Raw genomic sequence first — 17,878 nt, 5'->3', positions numbered from 1 at the left:
CCTCTTCCTTTACAATATGTTAATTTAAAGACAGGGCCATCAGCTTTCTGTGCTGTGCACCGCAGTCTGGAGCACAGGAGCACATCCACTGACTTGAATCAATTAGTTTATTGCGAAACCATAGACCTTCTGATATAACAAGTGTGTTCACAGCAGTTCACCTTTTCTTGCCAGTCCAGATCTCTTCTTGTTACACGTATTTCATTTTAACAGTCGGTGGCTTCTTTCTTGCTTGTAGTGAGCAGATTAGACTTGAAAGTCTTCCCTGGTCTTAGTTTGTAGGTCTCTTACACTTCTATCTGCTACGCATCAAAGAGGTTTGATTCATGCAAGTCGAGTGCAGTTTGCTGTTGGGAACAGGGACCGGGGCTGGGAAGAAGGTGGCAGCTAACCCCTGTCAGCCCGCGTTGCATTGGAGGCCGTGTCAGCGTGAGGGCTCGTTGGGCTAGCAGAACATCAGACCTGTTGGTCAGAGTCCCCGCTCTGCGGGCCCCAGCGGTGCGGGAAGCTTGAGGAGACGAGCAGAGTTTAGTGGGATGTGAAGCATGATAAAATGAGCCTGTGAGTGTCCAGCGATAAGGGCCACAGCAGCAGAGCTGTAGTGTGAGCCGGCGATTGTGACTCAGGAGGCTTCAGAAATTGACCTTTTTGGCCATTGGGCATGAACGTGTGTCAGATGTGCGGTGGGAGCCCAGTGAATGTGCCCCGAGCCTGGCTGCTGCTGGGACAAAAGCTGTCTGTAGTATGCTGCTAATCTTCTGCATAGAAATTGTCCACTGTGTGACGAGTAAGCCCCTCCATCTGCAGGATTATGCATGATGAGTACATGCATTTATCAGTCTCTTGGAGTCCGGGGAGCCAGTAGCTGGACTCCTCATCCGTGTGATGGCACTTGAACTTGATGCCTTTGGCCGGTGAATGTACCCTTGTGCTCAGCTGGGTGGGGCCCAGTGCTGGCCGGCAGCCCGACCCCCCTGGGCAGGGCAGCCTGTGTGCAGCATCAGCGTGTGAAGTGTTGCTGAGTATGTTCTTGCTCAAATAGCCAGCTCTTGTCTCTTCCTTTTCAGCGGCGGTCGTGGAAGGCTCCAGATGACCGATCGGCCATGATCAAACCCCTGCGGCGCCTGAAGCAGGAGCCGGAGGATGACCTGCCAGAAGCACCTCCCAGGTCCAAGGACAGTGACCAGTCACGGTCCAGCTCACCCACCGCAGGTCCCAGCACGGAGGGCGCCGAGCCCAGGGACAAGAAGAAGTTCAAGATGAGGCGGAAAAGGCGGCTTCCCAATAAGGAACTGAGCAAGGAGCTCAGCAAGGAGCTCAACCAGGAGATCCAAAAAACCGAGAACAGCCTTGCCAATGAGAATCACCAACCCATCAAATCTGAACCTGAGAGCGAGAATGAGGAACCTAAGCGTGCTTTGAACAACAGCGAGAGACTCCATAGGTTCAGCAAAGGGTTAAACGGGACTCCCCGGGAGCTGCGGCACCAGCTCATCCCCAGCCTGCGAAGCACACCTCGGGGAATAACCCGGCCACCGCCTTCGCTCTCTCCTCCCAAATGCATTCAGATGGAACGGCACGTTATCCGGCCGCCTCCCATCAGCCCCCCTCCGGACTCGCTCCCCCTGGATGACGGGGCAGCCCACGTGATGCAGAGGGAAGTCTGGATGGCTGTCTTTAGCTACCTCAGTCATAGAGACTTGTGCATCTGTATGAGAGTTTGCAAGACCTGGAACAGATGGTAAGGAGGGCGGGAAGCCCCGCTAGGTCTAACGTGCAGCGGGATGGGCTTCAAAGGGAGGTGGGAGACAGAGGCGCTAATGCCTCCTGGAAGAGGTGGGGGTGTGGGTTGTCACTGAAGCTCTTTAGAGCCCAAGGAGAAGGGGTTGCCAGCAGCGTCTGGAGAAATAGCATGTCTTTGGGTGCTTTCTCCGAAACAGCAGTTCCCAGCATTTCCAATGGGAATTCGTGTGTGTCAGCATCAGCGTCAGCCTGCCGGGGCTGGAACGCCCCAGAGCAGCCTGTTCTGTAGTCAGACACCACAATGTTCTTGCCTGCTGGAACAGCCAGTCTAGGTCATGCTAAGTCTTGGTGTCATGCTGCCCCCAGGACTTGCTGAGTGCTAATGCAGTTGTTTGTTCAGTTCGGCTATTAAATATCTATTGCGATGTAGTGAAGATGTCCCAGTGCCCTCTGTGGTCTCCTCAGAAGGTCTGTGCTGGTTGTTTCCCTGTAGAGGGTACATGGAGAGCGATCCCGTTCGCTGCGTTCTGTCCCAGCAGAGCTGATGGAAGAATCCTTCCTTAACTGTACTGACTCACAGTGTGTCCGTTCGGTGCCTGGGCTACCGGAGTGGGAACATGGGCACAGCCGGTGACCGTACGGCAGCAGGAAGCGGTAGTGGACAGAGTTATGTGTTTCGCTGAACTTGCAGTGAGGTCTCTTGTTGGCTGTCATCTCGGATTGGACTGCAGTGTGCACACAGATGGGCAAGTTGTGACAGAGGCTCCTTCTGAGTAACAAACTGGGCACATGACAGAAAGGTTGAGAGGTTGGTAATTTGGTGCAGGACGATGTGTGTGGAGCGTCTCCTCCGTGGGCTGCTTGGTGTCACAGAAAGCTGGTAAATGCCTTTTCCACTTCAGTGCAGTATTTTCTAATGGAAAAATGAGAAAATGTAGAGTCTTGCACACTCATCAGGACTTCTTGCTTGTTGCCCTTAGAGAAGCATAAAGAGAGCGTAAAAACGCATAAGCCATGGAGATGGGAATAACACAAAGACACAAAACAGGAGAGGGGGGATCTGTTTTACAAAAGTCACTGGTTTTAAGTAAGGAAAGTGCAGGGGAAATCAGGACTAATATTTAAAACCAGTCTTTATATTCAAAAGGTGAGCAAGAAGGTGTGGCTTGTCTTCAGGCTAGAAAATGGATTTTTAGGAAGTGCTGTGATGTCTTAAAATGGGATCCAAAGTTTTGACACTTGTAATTCTGTGGAAACAATTCCGTGCTTTATTGCATGATATATTTGATGGAGAAAACACTGTGGTGGCGTGCTTATCTTAGCATGGCTCAGCCTTGGTTTTGTGATTTTCGGTTAAACGCTGCAGTTTTCCCTACCGTTTAATGACGCCTTTTAACATCCTGCAGAAATCAGAACAAGTGCCGAATTAAGTGCTGTTGGCTTTTTTTTCTTTTTGGGTAGGTGCTGTGACAAAAGATTATGGACCAAAATAGATTTAAACCATTGTAAATCCATCACTCCACTTATGCTTAGTGGCATTATTAGGAGACAGCCTGTAACCCTTGATCTTAGCTGGACAAATATATCTAAAAAGCAGCTGAGCTGGCTTATCAACAGACTGCCAGGTAAGTGATGGTTTTGACCACTTCACTGACTTTAGCAAATCAGTTTGTATCTAAACTGCAATCTCTGAGGAATGTCTGGAAGGATCCAGCTATCCTAGGAGAGGTGTAGATATGTAGGAATGAAGCATTGGCGGGTTAAAATGAGCCCAAAATTAGTTTCCTTGTGCCCACTCGGTGTGCAGGGCGAACTAATTTGAGGCAGGTCTTTGCCAGCGGGTGACGTTGCTGCAGAAAGTGCCTGTGCTGATGCAATCAGCGGAGGGGGTGTTGGGGGTCTGCTCTCTCCCACCGTCACGGAGTTCCAGATGGTGGGAAAGATGGAGAGCTGGGCAGGAGGAGGCGTAAGGGGTCCCTGCGTGCCGTGGAGTGCTGGGATTGTTCATCAGAGTGGCGCTGGGCTTCACCCGACCCGTGCGTGGCAGCAGAGATAACCATGTAGGTCTCTCTGGGTAGGCCAAATGCTCCAACTTCTTCTGTATCTGCAGGTCTCCGAGACCTGCTGTTATCAGGGTGCTCGTGGATAGCAGTGTCGGCACTTTGTAGTTCCAGTTGTCCTTTACTCCGAACTCTGGACGTGCAGTGGGCGGAAGGACTGAAAGACGCACAAATGAGAGACCTCTTGTCACCACCCACAGATAACCGGCCAGGTAACAGGCGGGAGGAGGACGTGGGTGTCCCAGCTGCTCCATGGCATGTTCTGCTGCTAGTCCCCCCTGGAGGAGAGGGGCAGGAACCCCCGCAGCCAGCGCCGGCGGGTTCTGGGCTTTGCTGAGGCGCGAGGTGTTCAAAGTAGTGACTTGCAACACCTCCTCGCTGGAAGCCACTGGGTAACGAGTGATGTTCTCTGGCTGCTGAACAGTCATCTGAGCCACTGTGCTGGTTTTCTGTCTGACTTTCTTCTCTTCAGGCTGCAACGGGTGTACTTTAGAGAGTATGGAAACACTTTCTTCCAGTTCAGGGAAGGAGCAGTTCTGTGGGTCATGCCACATTCGCCCGGATATCAGCTCAGGTGAAATTTTGAGCAAATCAGATCTGCTTTCTGGCATGCACTGCACAGCCTACTGCTTATTCCCGACGTGTAATTCCGCTGGGCCCCTGCAGTTACTTTCATCCCTTTTGTTTTGAAATCAGGAGGTGGCTTTGTCCACGTGCCTGTTCCAAAAATAGACGAGCGTTCCTGCTGATGTCCCCTCCAAAGCTCCAGACAGGCAAAAGCGTCTGAAGTTGACGTAGGGCAGCAGTGTTGTGTGTCACAGTGCATTTTCATATAGATCTGCAGATGTTTGCAGCACGGGGCGAGACTTGTGGGAGTGACCTGCTGCCTCTGCTTTCCAGGTCAGATCGACAACCGGAGTAAGCTACGGAACATCGTCGAGCTGCGCTTGGCTGGCCTGGATATCACAGATGCTTCTTTGCGGCTGATCATAAGGCACATGCCTCTGCTCTCCAAACTCAATCTTAGTTACTGTAACCATGTGACAGATCAGTCCATTAACCTGCTGACCGCTGTTGGAACCACCACGCGGGACTCGTTAACAGAAATTAATTTATCAGGTAAGCAGCAGGGGCGCAGGGGACGGGCATTGCCTGTTGGCGTTAGGCCTGTGTGAACCTCTCGCTGGTGGGAGTGGTGGCACCAGCTCTGCCCTGGCCCACGGCGTAACTGCCCCCCACCCTCTCCAGTTCCATTTAAGCAGCTGGGTGTGCTGCTGGTGTAAGTGACCCCACAGCTGCCCAGCTGTTCCCCGGGCCCTCCAGCAGCTGACAGGACTGCTGCCCCCTGCCCGGGAGCCATGTGCTGTGCCTCCCTCATCCTCCGCAGGGCACTTCCCATGGCAGCTGCTCCGCACATCTGGCGTGTTCCCCAGTCACACAACAGAGTCACAGGGATCGGAGAACTGGGATGGGGCTGGCTGGGGGGTTCCCCCGTTGGCACAGCAGGGGAGGAGCAGGAAGGACCTACCACAATCGGGATAAACCGTCCTCGCACTGCAGAACAAACCGAGCCCCGCTGCTGAATTCCTCCCCATTTGTGTGTTTTTCCCTCCTGCAGACTGCAATAAGGTGACTGACCAGTGCCTGTCTTACTTCAAACGGTGTGGAAACATCTGCCAGATCGACCTGAGGTACTGCAAGCAAGTGACGAAGGAAGGCTGCGAGCAGTTCATCGCAGAAATGTCCGTAAGTGTTCAGTTTGGGCAGGTGGAAGAAAAACTTCTGCAAAAACTGAGTTAGTTAAAGGACACGTGTAAATACTGGGGCGGGGTGGGGGGAAGGGACTAAGAACAAGTAGGGATTTTATTTTCAGTTGGGAACTTGGAATATTGGAAAATACCGTGATGGGATTTTACAACTCTTGTTGAGAACAACATGAAACTACCCACGTTGAGAATTTCAACTCGTGCCACTAATTCAGTCTACCTGGGACGTCCTGCACTGGCTCTTATGCAAACTGGTGAGGCGACTGTTACTGGTGATAATTGTTCACGCCCGGACGACGACTGATCTCCAAGAAATACTGTTATTTAAAGTACCACAGCATGTGCTTGGTAGTGTAAATTTGATTTCTGCTTTTCATTTCTTACAACAGCAACAACAACAACAAAAGTCGGTGTCATTAAAGTGGACCACGCACTGCATTTCTGCCTTCTTAACACGTTTTGTTTTGTTACATCTTACATTATGCAGAACTATTTTTGTACAAAAATTGTTTAAAGATTATTTATGCAATGTTTGAATGCATTACCAGTGTTTCGGTTTCGATTGCCAATTTTTATCTTTACTTATGGTAGGCGAGAACTTAACCTATACTTCGTAGACAGTATCTATCTACAAACGTGCCCAGGTCAGGAAAAGTAGGTTAATACTTTCAACTTCAAGCATGTTTTAATGGAAGTTTATATCCTGCTTTGTATACTTCAGAAGTGACATAAGCATGTTGTGGAAATAAGGTGTAAATTATAGTTGAAGTAAAACACTTTGCCAAGTTTTATCTGTATAGAAATCACCTTTTTCTCAAAATTTTAAAAAAAAAATTCCAATTTCAGCTTTTGCACATAGGAGGGTTTCACTCTGTAGCATGAGCTCTTGTACTCAATATAAAATTAATTTATACAGTGAGTCCAGCCGTAGAATAAATGGTCAACCGTAGTCTCTCTTTCTTTGAAGTGTGAGTTGAGTTCTCATTTAAGGTTTATAACATGGTTATTTCCTGATTGTAAAACTCTGCATTCATAAGTGCCATTGTTGTACGGTGTTGTTTTCGTAGACCTTCCTGATGCAGTTTTACCTTTGTTGAATTTGTATAAACAATTGTACAAAAACAGGCGCTGGCTCTGCGGGTTTCTGTTCCCGTGCCGGGCTGGTTCGGGGGGGACACGCTGTGCTTGGGCTGCAGCAGTGTGTGGAGTGACCGCGGCGAGCGCCTGGGCTTACGCCTGGTGCTGAGGTGGAGCAGGTACCAGTGTCGAGCCTTGGTGCAGGCCAGGATGAAGAGAAGAGCCCCTCTTCGTGCAGTGCTACAAGCAGTGCTTGAGCTGTTCCTTGTCCTGGGCCTTTACGTTGGCATAATCCCATACTTTTCTACTGAGGAGGGAATAAAAGACACATACATGCCTTCCTCCAGCTGGACCCTGCCCAGGTTAGTCTAGAGGAACACTTGGACATCTCAAGAAGAATGTTAACACTGGAGCTGAGTAACCACCGGCACTCCCAGAGCTGGTCAAGAAAAGAGGCAGAGGCTGAGGAAGCCCATCACAAATCTTTATTAAGCTTGTGTGGCTAATGATCAGCATGGAATTAACACAGAGGTTATATTTTTCTTTTAACTCACCTGCTGAACAGAGACTCCCAGGAATTAAGTACCATTAAAAAGTTACTTCTAAAAAATAAAGCCACTGAGAGGTTTGCTCCCTTCTGAAAAATAACCAGCAGTGTCTCTGAGCTGTATATTTGATTTTGAGGAGGAGCTACTTTCTCTTTTTCAAATCAGCTTAATTTTTCACATAAAAGACAAAACAGGCATGAGAGCATAGCAGAGGTAAGAGTGCGCGGGTACCGCAGCCCAGGTGAAACACATCCCTGTCTCCGTTCCTTTCCTGGTACGTGGCAAATTAAAAGGAGAAACTGCAGCTTCATCAGCAACCCTGCTTAAGGGATCACCAGCCAGGACAGACACCTCCTTACTCACCTCTCTCCTTTTATGAGTGAACTTACTCAGACACTGTTATGGCCACGCTTGGCCCAGAACGAGCGCTGTGCTTGCCGCTATCTTCCCTGTGTTGTCCCTCACAGCTTCCCCACAAGGACCATCACATTCCTGCTCTGAGGGGATGCTCCCCCCTCCTGCTGGCACAGAGCCCAGCTGGAAACGGGGCTGAGGGCTGACAGCAATGGGAAGCATGGCTAATAGTGACACAGCCTTGGTTAAAAGTCTGTGAACATGAGGTTTTAACCAAACGCCATGTTTCCTTTCACTTCTCCTTAATAACCCCCATCCCCGGTTGAGGTTAGTAACACCGTACATTCCACAAGTTAGCAGCAAGTAGTTTCATGACCCTGATTAGTATTCACAGTAACATCAGGTTGCGGGCACGCGGCGTACAATCGTCACAGGTAAGAGTACTAGTTACAATAGGCATGAGCGGATTAAGGACCACAGTAAGATGCTTTCCTACGCCCCCTTTTAAAAAAATACATCATTCCTAAACTACAAAACACTTACTAGTCGGTATTCGGCCGCCACGTGGCGGAGCCTGCAGAACGACTGAGCCCTGCGAAGGGCGGTACGGGTGTAACAGCAGACATTCTGAACGCAGCAGTCGGCGTAAAACAGATCACGTACGGGCTTCTATGCAGATGCATCTAGGGGCAGTGCGTCCTCCAGTCCTGTTTCATACTGCTGCCACTGTCGCAGGGACAGCGTCGAACAGTTACATTCTAGAATGACCGAAAAGCTGAATATTCAACTTAGATGTTCGTTGCGTCTAATGCACTAGACAACGTGGCACTGACACGGCCGAGCAGGGGTGTTCTCTGACCACTTGCTGGGCGTTGAACACACCCACCGGAGGCGACATTCTTCAGAAGAGAGCAAGAGCTGCTGTAAACAGTTTGACTCGAACAGTCTGCGGGTTTGTAGGGTGGTCGGGCAGCGCTGTTCATCGCGTTGTCCTGCCCGACCGCAGGAGTGGGGGACGCTGTAGAAAAACGTTCCACAAAGCTCTAGGTCCTGCTGTTCAAAACGCTGTGTTTATTGAGAAAGAAAAAGCTGAGACACCCCCCGAGGTTCGGCACCCCTGGAAGGGTGACTAAAATCCCTTTTTGGTGGCGTTCTAAGACTTGAAGACGTGCACGGCCCGCACGACGTACTGGCGGCAGATGGGGCACTCGCTCATCCTCTTGCCGCACTTGGTGCAGGTGACCATGTGGCCACACTCCAGCAGCACGCAGTCGATCACGGCGTCCATGCAGATCCGGCACAGGTTGTCGTCGTCGTCGTTCAGCTGCATCTTCTCACCCTCTGAAAACCAACAGAGAGGGAGGTCACGCACTCAGGCCCTGGAAAAACAGGGAAGTTCTAGCCCACACGACCACTACACAACACAGAGGGCTAAGGCTGCATGAAGTAGTGCTGCCTCCTGGTCACAATAGTTTTTCTGACCCACAGCTAAGAATTCATCTATATTCCTTAAAAAATAAAACACAAAGAAACAAGAACTGGAAAGCCCCTAATTGAACATCCAATATTTGGCTTCATTCTTTAAACTTGGAGACCGTTTCCAGTTCAGAACATGATGACTGTGAAATAACATGGCTGGATTAACACTCAGAGCGTGTTGGGTTTCCATCTCTGAGCTTACTTTGGTGGGCAGAGCACTTTCCTCAGAAGATCAAACACAACAATAGTAATAAAGCAGACTAAGAACTGGAAGCCTTAAGGAGGCCGTGAAGATGGCAGAACTGAACAAAATCTGTCAAGTTTCATTGCAAATAGACAACACACCCCCTATCGATAACTGAATTTTGATTAAAAAAAATAAATCATCAATTTAAAGCTTGCTTTCAGGCAGGTCTTCATTCCTAGTCTATGAGCAAACTGAGGGTCTCGCTGAAGCCGGGTTCTGACGTTCACTAACAGCCCCCCACTTTCACAATCCTCATCTGCCCCAATTAACTGATTCTTTCCCACCTGATTACCAGTCCCCACAGTGCCTGCGCTGGCTGCTGGCACAATCTGGCTGTGCAGTGGCCCAGGGCTATTAAGTTTTCCAGTCCCCACAGTCTCCTGTTCTTTGCAGCCTGCCTGCTGGATGCAGGAACAACGAGACAGGCGGGTGTTTTCCAGGCTGGCAATGACATGGAAAAGTTGTTCCTCACATCACACGTTGTGACCAGAATCAGTCTGTGGATGTACTACAGTCACACCAGTGAAAGACCCAACTGCTGAGTGTAACAGAGGGCAGAAGAATACTGGCTGCTGAGCTGCAGCCACAGAACCACCTTACCATGCACACACAGACCGAGACCAAACCACTTGAACTTGGGACTTTTGCCACTGTGGCTTTTAATACTGTGCCACAGTACAGACCTGGACTGGCCTTGGTCTGTTGGCAGCTCCCGAGCAGCTCTCACTAATACCTTGTGAAACCTAATAACGGATGTGGAGGTGCCAAGTTTCATGTTCTCCGAGGAACTGGTTCTCAGTTGTGCAATTTTACCTTCGCCGTGAAAGCTGAGCTCTCCGAGCTTTGGAAAAAAGTCTCAAAAAAACAGCACAATCCTGGAAAGCTTCATTTACTCACTAGAACCACAGTCAACTACTCTAGATGCACCCTGAATTGTTAAAACCCACTGTCCAGTTGTTCTAGCTGAGCAGACCAAGTTAGATACCAAGTCCTCGTGGCAGAACCAGCTACTGGAAACCAGAAAACAAGTCATCTTAAGAAGTGAGAATTAAATATAAACCTACGTGTCTTCTGGTTTTCCTCACTCTCTCTGTACAGTCTGCTCACTTTTTCCACAAGTTCCCATTTTTCACAGCATCCCGAGTAGTTGACAAAATTACACGCGAGTATTTCCTTCAGCTGCCGAACACTCAACCCTTCGATGTCTTCCAGACTGGAAATATCGGACAAAGACGCCCTCGCTCGCTTTCTGGACAATCCAGGGGTCTGAAACACATCAATTGTAGGTTTGTAACTGTCCCGGTAAGTTCAGAGCACCAGATTCAGCAGCGCAGCGGAGGTTTTATTCTTTGCAAAGCAAGTATTACTGGACACAGCTAATTCTGAAAGAACTGGAGCGTGGTACTACATGTTGACAGAGATGTAAACACTTTATGGTGTCACATGCCAAAAAAATTATTCTTTGGATAGTTCATATCTCACCTGCTCTTCTGCACTTTCTTCTTCTTCGTTATTTATAGAAGATGTTTCGGTTTGTCCCTGCGTACAAAAGGAAACTAATCAGGATAAAAACACATTTATAAAGTATTTCCCTTTGTGCCCAACATTTTGAAGTTTCAATTGCTACTAATCATTATTGATTTAAGACACCTCTATCATCTGAACTAGCAATCTTTAGTTATCGTCTGTTTTCAGACGAGAGATACAACAGGCATTTTTCCTGCCACCCAGAACCGTACCAACTGGCATTTCGTTACAAAGGGATGCATACCTATTAAAAAAAAAAAGCTATGCTATACCATAAACCACATGAATTATTGTACCCGTAAAAGTGCTCCATTTCCTGTGCTTCCCCTTCTGTTGGCAAGTTCTCCTTGAGACGACACTGATACAGACATAGAAAATGGATGAGTAAAAAACCCTGAAGTCTGTGAGCGTGACGAATGCAAGCGACTGGCGTCCATATCCTGCTCCGAGCCTAACCCGTGGTGGCACAGCACCAGATCCACCAAGTCTTCCTTCTCTCTGCAAGTATCCGTTGGTATGTTTCTGAGAATCAGATACTGACGCAGATCCTTCACTTTCAATCTCATTAACTGAGGTCGCTGAAAGGCTGTTTCTTGCAGCAAGTGACAAGTGGAACATCTTCTGAGGTTCTCTTGTAACACTGAGCAAACTGAGCAAAAATCCTTCTTACAGTCGCAACAGACGTGCTAAGGAGAAAGAGAAAATTCAGCTGTTTGTCACAGAAAACAGAGCCAGACCCTGCTCTTTCCTCTCCAGGCTACATCATCTACTATTAGTCTTTCCATCGTCAATTTTGACATGCGTCAGTTTTAGGATTTAAGTCTACAAAACCACCCTGTCAAAGAGTTTTGCAGTGTTCCACGGCAGGCTGTCACTTTTGAAGCACTGCTGTAAGCTGACCTGAGGTTTCGGTGGAAAAACATTATGAATACACAAATGAATAAAGTACTCGAGTTGTAGTTCAGGCAACAGAGGAAACTGAAAGCCAGGCAACTTTACAGCATGTTAAACCACTTTTGAATACACTACTGTCACTGCGCTTTTCACATGTGTAAAAACCAGTACGATCCCCAAACTTTAAAGAACACGCTTCTTCTACCTCAAGGGATTCAAAGAACTCAAAGCAGGCCTTAAACGTGGTGATCACGTGGTAGGTAAATACTCCAGCTGCCCAGATGTCACTTCTGGGGAGAGCTCTGTTCAAAAGACTCGCTACAATATATAAAAGCAATTTCAAATGGTCATCTCATCCACCGCGAACAAATCCAAACTCTTCCAGTTTCTCAGGAGTTTAGGAAATGAATATATTAGCTGCAGAAAACATCCCTACACAACCCTTAATTCAACCAAGTGTTCGTCACGCCAACAACAGGACACACAAGAAGGAGGAAACTGAACACACAAACTGAACAAAGAGGCTTCATGTTTATCTAAACGAGCTGCAGAGAATGAGGTCACTGAATGGACAACACACTGATGCCGGGCAGTCGTGATAATAATGTTAGAAATGGAAATAATCTTAATCTCACTTTTATTTGTCTGCATAAACCCGCCCGCCTGCCTCCAAATGAGGCAAGAGGCTGCTGGAGTGCACTAAACCTGGTCGGGAAACAGACGGAATTACACGAGTGTTGCACAGAAAGAAGCTCTGATACTGCATTGTGAGTTTTCAGTTTTTCCATCACCCAGTTTGTTCACTCCAGTACCAACCACTATGTTTGGCATCGTCTTCAAAACCAGATTTGTTTTAACGTTTAAGGTTCTGAACGAAACTCATTTTTAGGTCAGACCAGATCCAGTGTGTCAGTGATTAATGAACATCAGAGCTCTTCACTTCTAATCCTGTCTGACATTAATTTCCTGTCACCTCAGAATAAGGCACTTACTCCCTTCCTGGCTATCTGCCTTGGGTTTCCTTATGAAGGAAAAGTACACACTCATCTCCCAGTGTGCCTACAGAGTGGTTCATATGAGTAAAAATACATGTAATAGGAAATATACTCACTTTTTTCCTAAACACTGAAAAGGAAAGTCCACAGGCTTTGCAAACTATGTTCGCACCCGCTGCAGCCGGAGAGGGATATGCCGAGAAGTCTGGATTTGGTGCGAATCTGAATGGGCCAGCACCTCCCCCAAAGCCAGCCTGCTGGCCTCGCACAGCTCCAGTACCCATGACTTCATTCAGCAAGCCACAGCAGGAAGCCCACATGGAAGTAGCTCCCGCCTGAAAAAATCCACAAAGCAAAAAAAGAAAATTAATATCTGAAATTCCTCGTCAGATACGACTACTTCACTCCGTCATCACCCCAAAAGCACGCGGTGTGAATTCCCAGAGCTCCAGGAATTCAGCTCCCTAACGGCTATTACAGCCCGATCATCTCCACTTCCTAGCTGCAAACCAAAGTAGGGAAGATTTGCTTCTGAGAGGCTCACGCAGGCACAAGGAGCTGCTTTCACAACTCCTTTTCCAGCGGAGTTCCGCACAAAAAGGGAAAGGAATGAGGGGAGGGAACGAAACAGTGGAGCAAAGGAAGAGACTAAGCTGGTCGGCTGGTCATAGGTGAGGGGCAAAACCCGAAACGGTGACAGGCAGCAACACAATTTGTCATGATGAGTGCAGAGCTGTCCTCTGCAGGAGCTGCTCCACAACTAACCCAGCTCTTACATGACTCACACTAAAACTCTCCCTAGAAAACACTTCTGGGTCTTCAGACTTCAAAGTAACAAACCAATTTTTATTAGAAACTAGTTACGGTCTAGTTTCTCCAAGAGGGGAATGTTTTTCAAGACCTCCCTGAACCTGTTGTTTTGTTGTTTTACAAAAGGTCTAACAAAAATTAAAATAACTCTAAATGAACTTATTCTATATTGGTTGGATTTCGGTTTTGAGTCACATGGTTTAACCTTAAAGCACTACAAAAAAATTCTAAATACACAAATAAATTGCTACTTTTTCTCCTTGAAAGCCTTTGGCACTAGATTCTCTACCCAAAGTGCATATTCTACTTAAAGACGGAATTCGGACTCCCAAGTTGTTCAAGTCACACATTTAATCACTGTCATGTGGCTCACTGAAACTTACCGGAAAAAAAAAAAAGGCAAACAGAATCACATCTGGTTCTTTCTGAAAGGAAGCTGAGTGGTACAACTTCCTTGAAACGTAATTTTTTTTCATACTTTTTTTCTTAGCTATGCTGGTTAGAGCTGTTCTGTTTTTCATTCCAAGGCAGCAGCTTTTTTTTCCCCCAAAGCATGAAGACACAAAATAATTGCTTTTGAGACTTGCAGTTCTGTCTGTAAAACCTAAACCAACCCGAACATGCACTTCAGCTCAGTAATGACGATGCTTTAAGTCCTGTAGTAACTAGACTCATTTCTGTATTAAATTGCATGTTTCTCTGAACCGAACACAGTCCTGTTACTTTTGTGGGAACGTAACACAGTAACTGGGGATACGCCAGAACATCTCCTTTCCAACCCTGTGCAGAAAAGGTAAGTGCAGAGCCCTCACTTCGGGGTAGAGAAGCTGTGAGAAACAATGCCACAGGAGCAAACATGTTCTACAACACGACGCTCATGGCTGTGCCTCAAGCATGGAACATCAAAAGCGTTTCTGCAACCCACACAAACCTGGTACTTCACTTTTACTGTTGTGAGCTGACATTAAAAGTGTTGCAATACAGGGAAATATCGAAGACAGCCGGTCCTTTTGCTTCTAAGCTACACAACACAACACTGTGCAGTAATAACATGAAACGTACACGCAACAAATTAAACTCACTAGTCTAATTTTACAAGTATTTTGAGAGTAAAATTCATCCCAGGCGTAACAAGGAACCTCCATGCTGTGGGCACCCCATGCATAAGGGAAAAATCTTCCTAAGCTCCCTGCAAACAGAGTTCCAGGGCGATGAACTCCAGTGGCCCTTCCCTGACCTCCAGCCAAGACACGGCAGCCCCAGCACGTGGCTGCACTCACGGGCACATTGTGGGCTCAGGGGCTGCCTGGTGTGCCATCACGCTTCTGTGACAACCCTTAAACCATCACCAAACTAAGGCTTGTTTTCTACATTTCAATCATCAGGAGTGGAAACAGATCAATATTAATTGTTCCTTTACAAAGCAAGTTATCTATAATTATCCGAGTTTATTAGGCAAGAGTAATTTACTTTTCAGAAATACATTCTGAAAACCAATGACTTAATCCAAGAGAGCTCCAAGTTTTAAAACTTGGGGCTTTCAAAAAGTATTTTTTTCTCGTCTTAAGGAAAAGTTGTCAGTTGCAGAAACATTAATTCTTCACGTGTTCTTAAAAACTGACGAGCTAGCTTTGTATTTAAAAGATTTAAGAAATGCCGCATACAAATTACAGGAAAAATAAAACAATGAAGCAAAAAGGTCTGTCAGAATTCTACTTGCTCATTACACAACTACGGTCTTTTCAGGGGGTCACAGCAGCAGGTCCCTTCCAACCCTAAGCATTCCACAATTCCATGACTCTGTGACACACAACCACTGAAAGGACACAACACAGTGGCCACCAAAACCCTTGCCTCATTGCTTAACACCTGCTTCTCAGACTTATTTTATTCCAGAGCCTGTAACAGCAACTCAGACATCACCGTCAACACTAAATAAATATATACTTAAGAAATTTTTGTTACCCATTTTTGATACGTTAATGTCATTAGTATCAAACAAAGTCTCTTTCCACTTACTGCCAAGCATTCAGTCATTTGAAGGTGAAAGGTAAGGCAACGTGGGCATCATTAATTTTCTCCTTAAGTCAGCTGCAGATTCTTTCTATGCCCTAGGTCATTAACTGGTAATCGAATTACAGCGTCTAGACCCTTCGAATTACACTGTAAAAGAAACGAGACCGTGCTGAAAAGCACCAACACAAGACACAATGAGGCACGCTAAAACAAGAACTTCTTCCCTTGAGAACTGATGGAAATTTTGACAATTTCTGCACCAAAAGCCTTTCCAAATACATCAGTCACCACTTCCATATTCTCTTCTCACTAGCTGCCTCCAGCTATCTTCTCTCTCTGTACCTTACGTGCATCCTATAGGGGCAAAATATTGCGTTAGAACTTGCTTGCTCCTGGTTTTGGCTTTAAGGGTGATGAGAATTTCCCCTCCGAAAAGACACCCGCCCCGAGAAGCGGGGAGGCTGCAAGCTGCCCCTTGCACCTGTGCAAGCAGGACGTGCTATCAAAGCCGGCAGACCAAAAGCAGAGCAGATTTTACTCTTTTTTAGCCGAAATTTCGCCTTTACCCCCGCTCTGAGATCAAGCGAAGCTTTTCCAGCGATCGAGCGCCCTTCGGAACCCGCCGAACCGAGAGACACCGGTCACCGCAACCCCCAGCGCCGACCCGAGAGCGCGGCCACAGCCTCGGGCGCGAAGAAGCGCCTTCGGGGCGCAGGCCCCCCCGCCAGCCCCGCCAGCCCCCCGCGCACCGGCCCGGCGGAGGCGTCTCCCGACCACCGCCCCCCTCACAGGCCCAACCCCCACGCACCGCCCCGAGCCCGGCTCCGTCCCGCTCGGAGCCCGCCGGCCCTTCAGCCGCCGCCGGACCGGCGGGGACCGAGCGCGGGCGGTGTGTGGAGACGCGGACCGGGGCTCGCCTCAGGCGGCGGCACCAGGCCCTGCCCGGCTGCTGAGTCAGCGGAGGGCGCCGGGGCTCCTCGGCAAGGCGGTCCCCGGCCCGGGCGCCCCTCGGTAACGGGGCAGGCCCGGGGAGGGAGAGCGGCCGGGCCGGAGGCGGGGAGGGAGGGGCGGCACGGCCCGTCCCACGGGGCCCGGGCCCCGTCACGCGCCGGTACGCCCCCCGCCTCCCTCTCCTCAGCGAGGGAAAAAACGCTCTCCCGGCTAGAGGAACCGCCCCCCACCCCTCACCTTCATGGCCGCTTCACCACTGCCGCCACTCGCACTCCAGCGCCCGCCGCCGCCTCAACCGGGCGCCGCCCGCCGCGGCGACCCCCGGCGCCCACCCCGTCCCCGCGCGGGCCCCCGCCCTGCGCGGCGCTCCGGCGGGCCGCCTCACGGAGGGCGGGCCTTCCCGGCGCGCCGCACACCATTGGCTGTCCCGCCGCCGACGGCGAACAGGCGGAGCCAATGGGAGGAGAGGAAGCGCCGCTGTGTTGGCGGGGGAGGGCGCGGAGGTTCCGCGGGCGCGGAGGGGCGGGGCGAAAATACCCCTCAAACGCGGAAAGAAGGGGCTGCTGGCAGCCGTAAGCGCGTAAATAGTGTCGTCGCTGAAGTAAGGGAGAACTTTTACCTCATGGTTTTGTTTTTTCCCGGCGCAGGTGTACACCCCGCGGTAACGAAGGTGGCGGCCACCCGCCCAGCGGGCGCCCGGTGGCCGTGTGGGGAACGCGGCCCGTCACCAGCCCGGTGCCTCCGCGGTCTGGCGCGGAGCTGGAGGTGAATCTGACAGTGACCGAAGTTCAGATGTTGTGGCACCTCCGCGTACAAGCAGCGGTTCGGCACACGGAGAACTGGAAGCCTCGGTGCTGGAGGCGAAAGGCCAAAGTGCTGATTATTCCACCCAGCCCTCTGGTGAGAATCTCTAAATAACAGAAAAGAAGGTTTGTTATTTAAAATTCCACTTTCACCTAGCGTCTAGATGCCATTATTATTTTCTCTGTGCTATGAATGAGAGATACATGGATAAAATAATAATCGTAGGTTGAAAGAACCGAAAGCTTTTAAGCAGAACGTTACACTAAAGAAACCCCAGCAATACAAACTCAGCCAGGTCTTCAGGAAAGCTTTACATAAGAGCACACAGGGCCAAGAACAAAAGAAGCCTTTGCCAAAAGGAGGAACAGACAAAAGTGGCTGAAAATAAGTTTTGACCACAAATCAAATTTACCCATACAAAAGGCTGCGTGCAGTCTTTACTGATTTCTACAGGAAGGATCTATTTTTGGAGCAAGTCAGACGCAGGAACTGAATAAAAAAAAAAAATCGGTATGTAATTACCACGAGAATGGCAGAGTCTTGGCAGCGTTACCATCAAGAGCAGATACTTTGTGCAGTCCAAATTTGGGATTTGCACTGACACCAT

General features: G+C 48.9%; 2 protein-coding genes across 5 annotated transcripts in view; one reads left to right on the top strand and one right to left on the bottom strand.

Annotated features, from left to right (window-relative positions):
* Nucleotides 1-5,616, top strand: part of KDM2B (lysine demethylase 2B) — a 121,473-nt gene extending 115,857 nt beyond the window's left edge. For 2 of the 4 annotated variants that reach the window (XM_086623781.1, XM_086623780.1), the window contains 6 exons: nucleotides 1,068-1,741; nucleotides 3,205-3,368; nucleotides 3,854-4,015; nucleotides 4,276-4,377; nucleotides 4,704-4,922; nucleotides 5,422-5,616. In XM_086623781.1, coding sequence (XP_086479907.1) covers nucleotides 1,068-1,741; nucleotides 3,205-3,368; nucleotides 3,854-4,015; nucleotides 4,276-4,377; nucleotides 4,704-4,922; nucleotides 5,422-5,603 — 1,503 coding nt within the window. In that variant the 3' untranslated portion in view covers nucleotides 5,604-5,616. The remainder of the gene's footprint in view (nucleotides 1-1,067; nucleotides 1,742-3,204; nucleotides 3,369-3,853; nucleotides 4,016-4,275; nucleotides 4,378-4,703; nucleotides 4,923-5,421) is intronic. The other 2 variants (XM_086623782.1, XM_086623783.1) reach the window with 1 other exon arrangement.
* A 1,501-nt stretch (nucleotides 5,617-7,117) lies between these two features.
* On the bottom strand, nucleotides 7,118-16,757 carry RNF34 (ring finger protein 34). The gene is made up of 6 exons (XM_086623398.1): nucleotides 16,705-16,757; nucleotides 12,807-13,025; nucleotides 11,098-11,487; nucleotides 10,757-10,813; nucleotides 10,339-10,540; nucleotides 7,118-8,889 (listed from the first exon to the last, which is right to left on the bottom strand). The coding sequence occupies exons 1-6, from the start codon at nucleotides 16,708-16,710 to the stop codon at nucleotides 8,702-8,704; spliced, it is 1,062 nt and encodes a 353-aa protein (XP_086479524.1). The 5' UTR covers nucleotides 16,711-16,757; the 3' UTR covers nucleotides 7,118-8,701.
* Between the last annotated feature and the right edge of the window lie 1,121 nt (nucleotides 16,758-17,878).

This window comes from Tauraco erythrolophus, chromosome 19 (genome assembly GCF_009769465.1).
Source record: "Tauraco erythrolophus isolate bTauEry1 chromosome 19, bTauEry1.pri, whole genome shotgun sequence".
NCBI classification, from domain to species: Eukaryota; Metazoa; Chordata; class Aves; order Musophagiformes; family Musophagidae; genus Tauraco; species Tauraco erythrolophus.
This window is presented reverse-complemented; position numbering and strand designations above follow the sequence as displayed.

Bases quoted from the DNA above. Each gene is read 5' to 3' on its own strand.
- RNF34 (XM_086623398.1), bottom strand. The intron at 10,814-11,097 runs GTACAATAATTC...TTTTGTACGCAG, and splicing joins GAAATGGAGCACTTTTACGG to GGACAAACCGAAACATCTTC. The intron at 8,890-10,338 runs GTAGGTTTATAT...GTTGGTTTTCAG, and splicing joins TGAGGAAAACCAGAAGACAC to AGGGTGAGAAGATGCAGCTG.